Raw genomic sequence first — 13,953 nt, forward strand, 5'->3', positions numbered from 1 at the left:
CGTCTGTATTATTTATCCATAACCACGGATCGGGGGTTTATCCCTTACGAAGCAAAAGCAGATGTATTCTCAAAGTTCCTGCACTTCCACACGTATGTCAAAACTCATTTCAATAAAGACATACGCTCTCCCTGGAATGTGATAATGGTTCCGAGTACAACAATGCTCAGCTCCATGAGTTCTTTGCTCAAAAAAGGATGACAAAGTATAAGTTGACAATGCATGCTGGGTCAATTATCAACTTAATTATAAGCTGTCATAATTCTCATTACCTCTTCTATCGCTAATGAATATTGGGTATTAAGTGGATCAACATTCTTTCTTGAGAAGTAGTCTTCTATTTTGGTTCATATACTATTATTTTAAAAGAATGATTAGTAGATCTTTTAAAAAAAAAAGTTGTTTCATGTGTAATATGTTCTGACATATTGCAGCACCTCCCATCCGGGACTTAGGTCTCTGTCTTTAATAGATCTGGATTTAACTTTTATTTTTACAAAAAAATAATATGTTCTGACATTTTAACGTCAACTTTAATTTTTTTGAAGAAGACGGCAACGTTGAAAACTTTGACGTCAACACACATCTCTCTATATATAGTAAGTAGTACTGCGACGTGTTTTGTTTTCTCCCAGCTATCTTTTTCTCCTTCGTCTTCGCTTTAACTTTTCCCATCCCAAGAAAAGTCTAGATCTAATTAAAATTTTCAAATCCCAAGCAGCATTTACTCTGCACATTTTAGAATCGCCAGGTTAGGTGTTCATTTCAATTTTCTTTTCTTTTTTTTTGCTTTTTCGTCTTTTTTGCTCATTGTTGACAGTCATTCCATCACCAAAACAAAATTAATTTTTTAGGTTTTTTTTTTTTTCACATACTTTCTAACGCAAATGCATCGGCAATATGCGATCATTTATTTGTTTTTATCTCAATATAGGGTTCCGAATTACGAACGAGAAAAACTTAGGGTTCTGATTACTGTTAAAGCATTATTATTGGGTGTTTCTTATTTTCTTTTTCATAAACTTTTTTTTTATACTTGGTACTCTGTTGCATAAACGTCGAGGATGGATTAATAGATATTTCTTCTCTGTTTTCTTGAATGATTGTTGCTTGATATGAGGAGGATTCTCAAGGGCTCCCAACACATTTTTTCCTAAGTGCAATTGTTTGATTACGATCAACAAAAACGCGTGGTGTTTCTTTCTAGCCCACTATGTCCAACAGAGTGTAAGTGTAGTCGAATTCCATTCAGCTGAGAAAACGACGTAGTGTCTAGACACTAACCTTTGAATGGTATTTAGGGTACATGTTTATAGGTGGAGAATTCATGTAAGCTGGAATTATAGGCTAAATGGTGGTTTGTTTATATAGAATAATTGATTTTGTTTTTATCAGTCTGTTGTAAAACCAAATTGATTTTTCTAGATGATGTTAGAAAGATATATTATAGAGAATAATAAAGGAATAACGAAGAAAAAGGTGGAAATCTATTGGATCAATAAGAACTCACCAGAAGTCCTTCTGCATGCCTAACATTTTATTGATAATACTCTCTCTAATATAGATTTTGTTTTCTTCTGCATATGCGTCAAAACCACGAAAGGTGTATAGATGCAATTGAATTAACTTCAAGGGTTATATGAATAATCAGTGATACATGTCAAGTCAAAAGACTAATCATTTTGTATATATATAAAAAATCAGTTAACATTTTTGTTACAGGGGAATTTTTGTTTTAAATGGAAGAGAGATCAAAATGTTTGCAAATAGAAGTAGAAGGGGAGCTCCCAGCTATACTGACAGAAGCTACAACAGAAGTGGTTAACTTTGACAATCACAAAGAGAATAGTCTTCCTCGTCCTCCTCGCTTCATCAGTCGTTTTCATCCTTCTCATGCCTCTACCTCTGATTTGGTAAATTATATTATTTGATGTATTGCCTTCCACACTCGCAAACTTTAGGTTAAAAATTATTATATAACTAAGTCCGACCAGATCATGTTACATATAAATGGATAGAATGGTCTAGAAGCATCAAGTTTATCAGCGAGCAAAACAATGGAAGCTCACAATGAGGATCTCAAAGAGACAAAACCCGGGATGACGATCAATCATCAAAGGAAGACATCACTTCCAATGCCAACTTCACCAATTGATCATATGATCGCTGATCCTACATCTTCATCATCCGACAACAACAAAAACGGTGGGTCAACTGGAAAATCCGTTAAGTTTCTCTCTCAGCCGGTGACCAAAGTCCCATCCCTCTACATTGAAACCTGCAAAGATAATGATAATGATAGTCTTCGCCCTGATAATCATCAACATCAACATCATCATCAGCAACATCACCAGAGCGGTCAACTTCAAAATCAAAAGCCTGCATCGCATAAGCTTAAGGATCACAGGTACAACTCATTCAAGACTTGGTCAGGGAGACTTGAGAGACAATTCACAAGAAAACCAGCTTCTATACCGGAGACACCAAACCGGGCTAAGGAGCATTTAAATACTAATCATGAAGCCATGCCTGTGGATCGATACTTCGCTGCCTTAGAAGGTCCTGAATTGGAGACTCTCCGGGTACTTTACCTACGCTTGTTTTTATCACATTTACACTTATATGAAGTTCATTTCAATTAGCATATTTTGCTTATATGCGGAATTATTGAGCCTGAACAACGAATGAACTAAGAAATGTAGATTAAGTGACTTAAAGCTTGTACATCCGTATACAGTATATCTTTTAGGATTAGGAATTTCACTTTTAATAGATAAGAAAGTTTTTATAAAAGAAAAAAATGTATATCGAATTTTTAGTATGCTTAAATGCCGATTTCTCTAAAATGTTCTTATTTTCTTTGTTTTATTTATTCGTGTTTGTTCACAATAAAAAAACTATCTAACTATCTTTATTATTTTCCGGAAGTTATAGTCTCAAGAAGAGATCGTTCTACCAAGTGAACAAACATGGCCATTCCTTCTCCGCTTCCCGATATCCACCTTCGGTGTGTGCCTTGGAGTGGGCAGCCAAGCCATAATGTGGAAAACCCTAGCCACTGCGAAGCCAACAAAGTTCCTACACGTATCCCTCTGGATACACCGGAGTCTCTGGTTCATCTCGGTCGCATTAGTTCTCATCATCGCCACTATTTACCTCCTCAAAATCATCCTCTACTTCGAAGCCGTACGCCGCGAATACTACCATCCCATCAGAATCAACTTCTTCTTCGCGCCTTTCATTTCATTACTCTTCTTAGCCTTAGCGGTCCCACCTTTTATAGTTACAGACTTGCCACAGTTCCTTTGGTACGTCCTCATGTTTCCTTTCATCTGTCTCGAGCTCAAGATTTACGGACAGTGGATGTCGGGTGGTCAACGCAGGCTCTCCCGAGTCGCCAACCCGACCAACCATCTCGCAATCGTTGGGAACTTTGTAGGGGCGTTGCTTGGTGCAAGAATGGGCCTTAGGGAAGGACCAATATTTTTCTTCACCGTTGGGATGGCTCATTACTTGGTTCTGTTTGTGACATTGTACCAAAGACTACCGACCAATGAGACTTTGCCTAAAGATCTTCACCCTGTGTTCTTCCTTTTTGTTGCCGCTCCAAGTGTTGCTTCCATGGCTTGGGCTACGATCACTGGCTCCTTCAACTATGGCTCCAAAGTCTGTTACTTCATCGCCATGTTCCTCTATTTCTCCTTGGTACGTTTCACATCTATTCTTGACTCATACATGCATCGCCAGGCAGGGCAGTCTTGTCAACAAAAAAAATTGACAAAAGAAAAAGATTTTTTAAAAATTAAACAATTTAGTAAGAGTTTTAGTAAAAGAAATATTTTTAAACAATTTGATGACCTGTGTTCATATACTGAAAAAATTTAGGGGGTCTAAAACCAATGTTTTACTTAACTATTCCTAAAACCGGCTCTGCTCTGCATACATGTTTTTTTCTTCACAAAAAGTATTCACTAACACAAATCTTCACTTCCTTTGTTTTTTTACAAATTCAATAGGCGGTTCGGATTAATTTCTTTCGTGGAATCAAGTAAGTTTTAGAAACTTTCCCTTTTTTTATATGCTCAATACGACTAGTATTAATTTGTTTTTTTGTTTAAGGTTTTCGTTGTCTTGGTGGGCGTATACATTTCCAATGACTGGGGCTGCAATTGCAACCATCAGCTACGCAGCAGTAGTGAGGAACACTATGACTAAAGTACTGTGTGTGATCCTCTGTGCCATTGCGACACTAGTTGTTTTCGCACTCCTCGTGACCACGATCATCCATGTCTTTGTCCTCGGAAATCTTTTCCCCAATGACAACGCTATAGCCATCAGCAACCGCCCAAGATCCAAACAGACTAACCACCACCGTTGGCTCGAACAGTTTAGAAACGTAAGCTCAGAGACCATCGAAAATTACTTGAAATTCGCAGACTCCGACAGTAATGATCTAGAAGCTGCCATTGACAAAATTCAAGAGAATAATTCGGCACAATAAAAAAATCATATCATGTGTATAGTCAGAGTCGTAGTATACGATTTTTGGTTTTGACTTGGTGTCACTGTGGCTGACACAAGTGAGGAACCTAGTAACGTAAACTGTTGGTTGCTATGGTTCTAATGAGCATGTGTAAACTTGTAGTAACAAAAAGTAGGGATGTCTACAAGGGTGAACTGATCTAAATCAGAACCAATTTCTCCTAAGCTGGATTTGTTAGCGGTTAACCCAATACAGTATGTAAAAACTTGTTTAGTTCCAATAAATAAAAAAGTTTTTGACTTTCGAGAGGCTATAATCATTTGATCGGCAAATCTACAAATGCTATGGAGACCAACCAAAGCCATTGATGTCGTTCAACAAAAAGGATCTGGATCCGTGACAACTTACAAATCAACAGAATCATCATTTAAAATGTAATTCTGCAAGAAAAGTTATTCTCTGTCAACACGAAGCTACTGCTTCTTGCATCAAAAGCTAACACGGGAGGCTCAAACCACTCCTTGTGCCGTCTCTTATTAGTTTTTTTTTCTTCATTTTATTCATAAATCAAGTTTTCTCATACGATACAGTACACACGTTTCAGTTGTTTTTATGCATTTATTTCATACACAACAATAACATTCCATTGTTTTGTCAAAAAAAAAGAAAAACAATAACATTCCATTGGCTGACCTTGACGTGTTATAAAAATTTGAAATTGTCAACCATATATTATCAATAGGTTATACAAAAAATCAATAGATTAATATGACTAATAAATCTAGTGGTATTGTAGATTGTACTACTGTACGTCTCTTTCAATATAAGTCAACTGTACTTCAGTTCGTTATTCATAAAATCAGAATGTACTTCCAATGTCTAATCTGGAATGTCAACTCTGCATGATCAATAAGATTCTCTTTATTTCAAATATTTCTAACCAATCGGATTTATCCTTTGGTCTGGTTTATTCTTATCCTCAATGAATTCTACAAATGTGTATGTGTCCAAAAGAAGATGCAACATCTTTAGCAAAAAAAAAAGTAATTAACCACCTCGTGAATCTATCTATACTATTATTTATGAAGTGATTTTGCTGATTTGTCACATTCTCCATGATTTTAGCTAATTTTGCTTATTTGTCATATTATTATTAGTTTTTAATTTAAATATTTAATTTATTAATTTAAATAATATAAATATTTCGAATTTTTTAATTAATTTATTAATTTAAATAGTATATTGTTTCGAACTTTCTAATTGGAATTATAATTATTTTAACTTTCACAAGTTTCTTATTAGTTTTTAGCTTAAATCGTTAATTTATTCATTTAAATAATATAACTATCTCGAAATTTCTAATTGGAACTAAAATTATAATTGTTTTAACTTTCACAAGTGAAGACTAATTCTTGTTTTCATGTGATGTAAGATGTTTTAAATTTTATAGTTCCATTTTTTTCATTCATTCCAAATTACCGGTTATAGTTTTATTTCATCATTTAGGTACAGTGTTTTCTGGTTGTTTCAATTGCTTGGGTTATCTTCATGATATCACTTTCATTCTGATGAATGCTCTCTTTTCAGTGGTTCAATCATTTTGTGCAGATCAAACAATATTTTTTTGTCAAACAATATTATTCTTTGAGTTATTTGCATTAAGGACTATATGAACAACATCAAAGCTTCATTCTCTCTTTAGCTGTAGATCCTTTTTTGGGTTCTTGACATCTATATTTATGTACTTTCGATATTTGTTTTCTGTTTAGTTGGAATTTTATGTTTTTCTTTCTTTCATTGACTTTAAAAGACTAGGAAGCAAATCGGTTTTGCTATATGCAGTTTAGAATTATGAATTAGTTATTCTAAATTATTTAATGGCAGTTATTTCACTTATATGTTTTATTACTGTTTAATTTATAAGAAAACTTATGCTTTGATATTAATTTTAAAGAGTTGCTTATGTAATCATGTTAATTATGAATATGTGTTCAATGGTTTAATCTCTAAAACGGCTAAAGTAGATATATTTTTGATGAATAATTAGATTTATTATTATATAATTAACTATAATAATAATAAAACTATTTTTTTCTATTTTTTTGTTTATTAAATGTAAACTAATGAAATATTTTGATAACTCAATGTATATATTTATCAAGTAAACCAATGAAATATTATCATTATCTCAATTGTTTTTTTAAGTTTTTTTTCTAAATTATCATCGAACTTTATTTTTTATTTACTTTTTATTTATTTTATTTTTATTTGGATTTGCGTGTTTCAATGTTTGTTGGTAATTTAATACATTTTTCTGGTTCAAAAATACAAAGTAGATTAAGAGAGACCAAAAGTTCACATTCTTCGTTGTCTAAAATAGAAGTTCACATTCTTATTTTACTTTATTGTGTGTAATATTTGTTATGTGATTATGCTTTCATGGTTTTATAGTTTTATACCTTTCCTTTGTACTAAGAAGACGTAGACCGAGATAAAAATCAAAGAAAAATAAAATGATTAAAAATATAAAGAATAAGTTATTGTCATGTTTAAATCATAAGAAATATATTAATAACTATTAGTAAAACGACATGCGGGCAAAACATCTAGTTGGATTTAAATACCGAATGTATTATTTCAAAAAGTATTAATATTACACTGTGATTGCTAAGAAACAAAATTATTAGTACTACATAATCTTTTTCTAATGCAGAGATAAATTATTAGCTAAGAACAAGTAAATGTGTAGTACACCAAGCAGTACCAATTTGTCCAAGCATGAATCATGCCTTTTTGGCCCCTTGCCTTGTAGAATGTTCTCAAATCTCATATCTCTAAACCCTAGCTCATTCTTTAGTAAATAAATGACGTTTAATAACTAGTAATATTGATTGGGAACCATCTTGTACCTCCCTTTGACTACAACAAAAAGTATCTCTCGTTTCTCTAATATAATAGTTACACAATCATATTAGCTTTATTTTCAACGAGATTTCACCCCTTCATGAAAGTAAGTGAGAATTCTTGTATTTATTTGCCTCATATAATGATTAGAAATATGTTGCATCAAAGAATAACTGAGTTTTTGCTATGGAGCCGCAAATTTTGTATTCGTAACTATGTGTTACACGTTTAAACTATTGGGGTAATCTATGAAACTATCATATGTTACTTACTCCAAGTACTAAAATGTGTTTATATGTGACCAGGGCATATGTTTATATGTGACAAGGACATGCCATTTAGTCATTTGTGAAACTGTTGATCACCATCCAAGGTTATATTGTGCATATTGTTGATATATAAAAACATTCTTATATACTTGTATACATATGAATTTATATCTTATATCAAAGTTGAATAGTCCAAAGTATGTTGCTTGAGTTCAAAAGAAACAATACATCAAACCTGAATACAGAAAATGATCAAAGAAACGCATATAATGTCATAAACCAATCTCAAATGTATCAGCAAGGTTTCTTGACAAATGTATCTATATAAATTCTGATGCAGGCCATATATTTATGATGTGCATAGGCATATATATATATTAAATTATATGTTATGTATAACCTCTGCCAGCAATTAAGGAGATAAGATAATTAAAAAGCAGGGGAAGTATTCTCGCATCTTACTTCTTAAACATATAACATCTAGGCAATAATAAAAATGACACAATTACGATAACACCCTTATACTCCTCTATAAATAACAAATCCAAAAGCTTAAACCCTCAAAAAAAAAAATCCACACATCAACACACAAGCTTACATCAAATATTGTGTATACAATAAAGTGAATATGGGGGATATGAGAAACTTGCTGAAGATGTCAATGGTGGCTGTATTTGTTGGATGGATGTTCATTTGGGTTATGATTTCAACAAACCTTTTCAAAAACAAGTGGACTCCCAAAATGACCAAGTATTTCAATACTACTTATTTTGGTCCTCAAGGTATTTATTTCTCAACTTATATATATTTCTCGCATTCATTTTGATATATAGATTCCTTTGTTTCTGACCATTTATTGTTTATCATGAATGTGTATAGGCATAAATCTAGTGCTTCTTACCGTTCCCATGATGTTTATTGCGGTTCTGAGTTGTCTTTATTTGCATATCCAAAAGAAACCCACCCAAACTCAAAGGTGTGGCTTGTTATAATGTCATTGTTTTTCTCTTGACTATATAAACATACAAATTATCAGATTCTTATTCATATAAATGCAGCAAATCGAAGATAAAAGGGAGAATGGGGAGGGTGATGATGGTTATGAACCCATTGGGGATAGTGACAGTAACAGAGTTTACTTTTTCTCTATTGTTTGTGGCTCTTTTGACTTGGGCTCTCGGCAATTATCTCTACCTTAGCTATCACGTCAGTCTTCATAACCATGACAATGCAAAAATGTAAGTTTTGTTGTTCCTACTTTTAATTAGCTCTCTAATTTTTTTTCTTATATTTTACTTTTTAATTGAATGCCTTCAAATATCCATATCAAAACCGGCTTAGGATGTTTTAGTTCGAGTTCTCCCATTACAATTTTAATAGAGTAGATTAAAATTTTAAAACATCGAGTGAAATGGTGCAGATGGCAGGCAAAGTTTAGGGCTTTTGGACTGAGAATAGGATACGTCGGCCACTACTGTTGGGCCTTTTTGTTCTTCCCTGTGACAAGAGCCTCTACGATTCTGCCACTAGTTGGGTTGACTTCCGAGTCAAGCATCAAATATCACATTTGGCTCGGACATATCTCAAACTTTCTCTTCCTCGCTCACACTGTCATTTTCCTTATCTACTGGGCCATGACCAATCAGTTGATGGAGGTCCGTTATATAATCTTTATCTTTATTTATCACCAAATTAAATATTTAAGCTCAGTGTCGCACAAAAAAAAAAAATATTTAAGCTCAGTCGCCTAGATTGTCCCAAGGGCCAAGGGAAACAATCGTTACCAAGGCCTAGTCAACCCAAATTATCTTGTGAAATTGGATGTCCGGTTGCTAAAAGCATGTTTATTGTATCTTTTAGGTTGGATCTCTTAACGTAATATGAGATACGGTTTCTTAATTTTTAACTGAAAAAACTAAGAGACGTCTCATAAATAAAAGATATAAAAGATGTTTTTTAGTTTTTTTAGTTAAAAGTTAAGAGACCGTATCTTATATTACGCTAAGAGACCCAATTTAAGAGACTTGTAATAAACATGTTCTAACTATAAAGAACCCTAAAAATATGGAAACTTTTCTGAGACAAAGATTTATCTATCCTTCAGTTATATTTCAGACCTGATTTTTTCTTATATATGTGAAGACGTTTGCATGGAATCCGACATATGTGCCTAATCTAGCCGGTACAATAGCAATGGTGATTGGAATAGTGATGTGGGTGACAAGTTTTCCATACTATAGACGAAAGAAGTTTGAGATTTTCTTCTACACTCACCATCTGTATGGTCTCTACATAATCTTCTACATGATCCATGTTGGAGACTCGTGGTTCTGCATGATCTTGCCCAACATGTTCCTCTTTTTTATCGACCGCTACTTGAGATTTTTACAATCCACCAAGAGATCTAGACTTGTCTCTGCTCGGATCTTACCTTCAGATAACCTCGAGCTCACTTTCTCCAAAACCCCAGGTTCATAACTTGTTCCTCCATTTAAGTTTACATTGAAATGAAACAGAATAATTTAGGATATTTTTACTAAAGATCTGTTTTCAAATTATAAAATACAAATCCAAAATGAAAATGAAAAAAAATCTTATGCTATTTGATTTTAGGTTTACAGTTTGCAGCTATTTTTAATATAATTTTTGCAGCTATTTTTAATATATTTTTTAGTGTTGAGTTTGTTTAATGTAACGTATAATATTAAGATGTTAACACTAACCACAGCTATCACTAAAGTAACCACAAGTATTTATAATCATGTTTGATCAAAATACAAGAATAATAATTTGGGCTAGAGTGCCATGTTTTTCTTGGGGCTATAGTGCCATGTTTAAAAGAGAGATGCTTCACGTTTTTAGCCAAATTTTTCTAAGGATTTGTAACCATTAGTTTCATTTCATCTAAACTGTAGGCCTACAATATACACCAACGAGCATATTGTTTCTACATGTGCCGAGCATTTCCAAGCTTCAATGGCATCCATTCACAATAACTTCAAACAGCAACTTGGAGAAAGATAAACTAAGTGTTGTCATCAGAAGACAGGGAACTTGGACTCAAAAGCTTTACACCCATCTCTCTTCTTCCATCGATTCTCTAGAGGTTTCCACTGAAGGTCCTTATGGTCCTAACTCCTTAGATTTGAGGTACAAGAACTTAACAGTCTTAGTTCATTTTCTTACTTAACTACTTTATCTAAATTATCGTTATCATTTTCATTTACTATAGGCATGACTCTCTAATACTAGTGAGCGGGGGAAGTGGAGTCACTCCCTTCATTTCAGTGATCAGAGAACTCATATTCCAAGCCCAAAACCAAAGCACAAAAATACCAGATGTTCTTCTTGTTTGTGCCTTTAAATACTACCACGATCTTGCGTTTTTAGACCTAATCTTCCCACCAGATATTTCAGTCTCGGACATCTCTAGGCTGAATCTCCGGATCGAGGCCTATATAACACAAGAAAACAAGAAGCCTGAGGCAGCTGATGATACCAGATTGTTGCAGACAAAATGGTTCAAACCACAGCCACTAGACTCTCCAATCTCACCAGTTCTTGGACCCAACAACATACTCTGGCTCGGAGTTGTGATCTTATCATCATTCGTCATGTTTCTCTTGCTCATAGCGATTGTTACACGTTACTACATATACCCTGTTGATCGTAACACAGGAAAGATCTACAACTTCTCGTACAGAGTTCTCTGGGACATGTTCCTAGGATGTGTGTGCATTTTTATTTCTTCAAGCGCAGTTTTCTTGTGGCGCAAGAAAGTTAACAAGGAAGGAGATAAGGAGTCCAAGAAGCAGGTACAGAGCGTAGATTTTCAGACGCCTACGTCTTCTCCAGGTTCATGGTTTTGCAGCCACGAGAGAGAGCTCGAGAGCGTTCCCTATCAATCCATAGTACAAGCCACTTCAGTCCATTTTGGCTCCAAACCTAATCTGAAAAGTAAGTCATCTAACTCAGTAGAGTCCACGTGTTCATTACATGCATGGAAAAATGGTGTAAGTGAGTGTACATACACGAATCTGATGCTTGAACTTTATTGTTTTGCAGAGATTCTGTTTGAGGCCGAAGGTTCAGAAGACGTTGGAGTGATGGTGTGCGGGCCAAGAAAGATGAGGCATGAGGTGGCAAGGATATGTTCATCTGGTTTGGCTAAAAACCTTCACTTTGAAGCAATTAGTTTCAACTGGTGATCGATTCCATTGTTCTGACTATGTTGTTTATATTCATTGTGATTACCTTTGATATGTTGAAATGGTTTGCTGTTTATTTTTTTAACGCAATGCAAAAATGAATGTCGATATGTGCTATCATCCATCCGCATCATTAATTATCATCATCACCCAGTGACAAAAAAAAAAAAAATTATCATCATCACCATATATGGGATCATCATCATCATACTCGATCTCATCGGTTCTAATATATGTTGAAGAGCAAAGTAATGCTTAAAAAAATCTAGATGATTGATCCATGCTAAGCGCATGCATAATTTTAAAAATCACATTACCGTTTCATCAAAATTTTATGGTAAAAGTTTTATATATTCCTTGGATAAGAGCTACGGGTGATTAGTTCTTTGTTCGAATTTTAGATGAAGGTATTTTTGAGGAGGAAGAGTAAAAATGTCTAATAGATTTTGAAAAAGTGTCAAATCTCATATTGTTAAAAAATCTAATGGTACGAATCGTTGTTATCCAATTGTTATGTTAGAGCCAATGTTTTTAAACCCGACCCGGACACTGAACCGGACGACTTACCGGGTTACTGGATCACTGGATAGACCGCGGGTGAATCGCGGGTTAAAAAATGAATTAATTTTTTTATATAATAATATATTATCTATGAAAATAAATACATAAAAACTAAAGTTTAATATTTTCTAAATATTTTTTTAAACATAAAATAATAGTTTGGATATGTATATATTTTTTGTTTAAAAAATATTTAGAAAACACTTAACTTTAGTTTTTATATTTTTATTTTCATTTGACATACAAAATATCAAAAAATTATTTAGACTATTTAAAATTTTATGTAACAAAGTAAGAATTATGACATCTGAAAAAATCAAGATATATAAATTATAAAAATTTAAATGTCTAATGTGAATAATAAACTAAACTTCAAATTCAAAATAAACTAAAAGCTAAACATCATTGTAATAAATTGTCAATAACGGAAATAAACTAACACCAAATCACATAAACTAATTTTGGTTCTCTCTACCATCGTTCACTTCATTTTCTTTAAGTAGCATAGTGAAATCTTCATCAAAATCTAAAAATCACAATATAAAACCGAAAAAGAAAAACCTAACTCTTTTTTTTACAGCACCTAACTTCTTAATTAGAAACTTAGAATATAAAACATAATTTAAAAACTAAAAAAAAATTATTTATTGGTTCAACCGGTGGTTCAACCGGTATCGGATTCCGCGTTTTAGTGGATTTTTGCGGGTTTTTGCGGGTTTCTAAATATTGGGTTTTTCACAAAACCCAAACTGTATTTTTACTGGGTCACCGGGTTTAGCGGTTCAACCGCGGGTCCGGGTCGGGTTTCAAAACACTGGTTAGAGCACTTCCAATAAGAAATTTTCACTAAGTATCTTACAATTAAAAAAAAAAAAATGTAAAAGTATGAAAGAAATTGAAGAGGACTTATGAGATACTATTAAAACATTTTTTTTTATCTTCTAGTTAATTCAATTTTCATTTAACATTAAATTTAATTATAAAGTTAAGTTACATTAAAAATACTATATAGTAACAGTTAGAACCCCATTTTAAGATACTATCTCAATAAAGTTGGGCATATATTCTTTTGTATGAGGGCTGGTTTGTTTCTAAGATCATTTACAAGTTCATTTATATATATATTAACTAAGAGTTCACTTATTTTAAAGATTTCTATCATAGAAAAATAGATAGAAATGAAGTTTTTGATCCACCATATTTCTTTTACATAAATATAGGATGGATATGCTCTAACAATTCATAATGACTAAACTCCTTCATATTTACCTATATTATTTAATGCTCGTTGGCAAACACAACCATCTACAATCAAGACCAGAACATAGTCTAATGGTTTGTGTATTGTGCTAATGTTGTCACTTGTCACCATCCAAATTTAAACTTGTATATGACATGTTACCCAAAAGAAATACAACATAACACATCACACTTATTTTTTTAACCCTTGTACTTGTTATGATTGTCTTCTTGTTTTACGGAGTAGTTTGTTGTCGAATGTTATTGTCTTGTTTTAAAACTAGACATC

At 33.1% G+C, this 13,953-nt stretch overlaps 2 protein-coding genes across 3 annotated transcripts; both read left to right on the top strand.

The window, feature by feature from the left end:
- Positions 1-603: 603 nt before the first annotated feature.
- LOC106415253 (S-type anion channel SLAH3-like) lies at positions 604-7,729 on the top strand. Its single transcript, XM_048746571.1, has 5 exons — positions 604-1,913; positions 2,019-2,582; positions 2,935-3,705; positions 4,017-4,048; positions 4,120-7,729. Exons 1-5 carry the CDS (start codon positions 1,740-1,742, stop codon positions 4,499-4,501), a joined length of 1,923 nt encoding a protein of 640 aa, XP_048602528.1. The 5' UTR covers positions 604-1,739; the 3' UTR covers positions 4,502-7,729.
- Positions 7,730-8,116: 387 nt separating this feature from the next.
- Positions 8,117-12,058, top strand: LOC125581332 (ferric reduction oxidase 4-like). Of its 2 annotated transcripts, none has more exons than XM_048746580.1 (8): positions 8,117-8,406; positions 8,536-8,632; positions 8,715-8,807; positions 9,084-9,311; positions 9,799-10,126; positions 10,572-10,806; positions 10,889-11,613; positions 11,722-12,058. In XM_048746580.1, the coding sequence occupies exons 1-8, from the start codon at positions 8,285-8,287 to the stop codon at positions 11,862-11,864; spliced, it is 1,971 nt and encodes a 656-aa protein (XP_048602537.1). In that variant the 5' UTR covers positions 8,117-8,284; the 3' UTR covers positions 11,865-12,058. The 2 variants fall into 2 exon arrangements, with proteins under 2 accessions (XP_048602537.1, XP_048602535.1); XM_048746578.1 differs by having other exon boundaries at positions 8,118-8,438; positions 8,715-8,894; positions 9,077-9,311; positions 11,722-12,055.
- The last annotated feature ends 1,895 nt before the right edge of the window (positions 12,059-13,953 follow it).

Source organism: Brassica napus, chromosome A2, assembly GCF_020379485.1.
Source record: "Brassica napus cultivar Da-Ae chromosome A2, Da-Ae, whole genome shotgun sequence".
NCBI lineage: Eukaryota > Viridiplantae > Streptophyta > Magnoliopsida > Brassicales > Brassicaceae > Brassica > Brassica napus.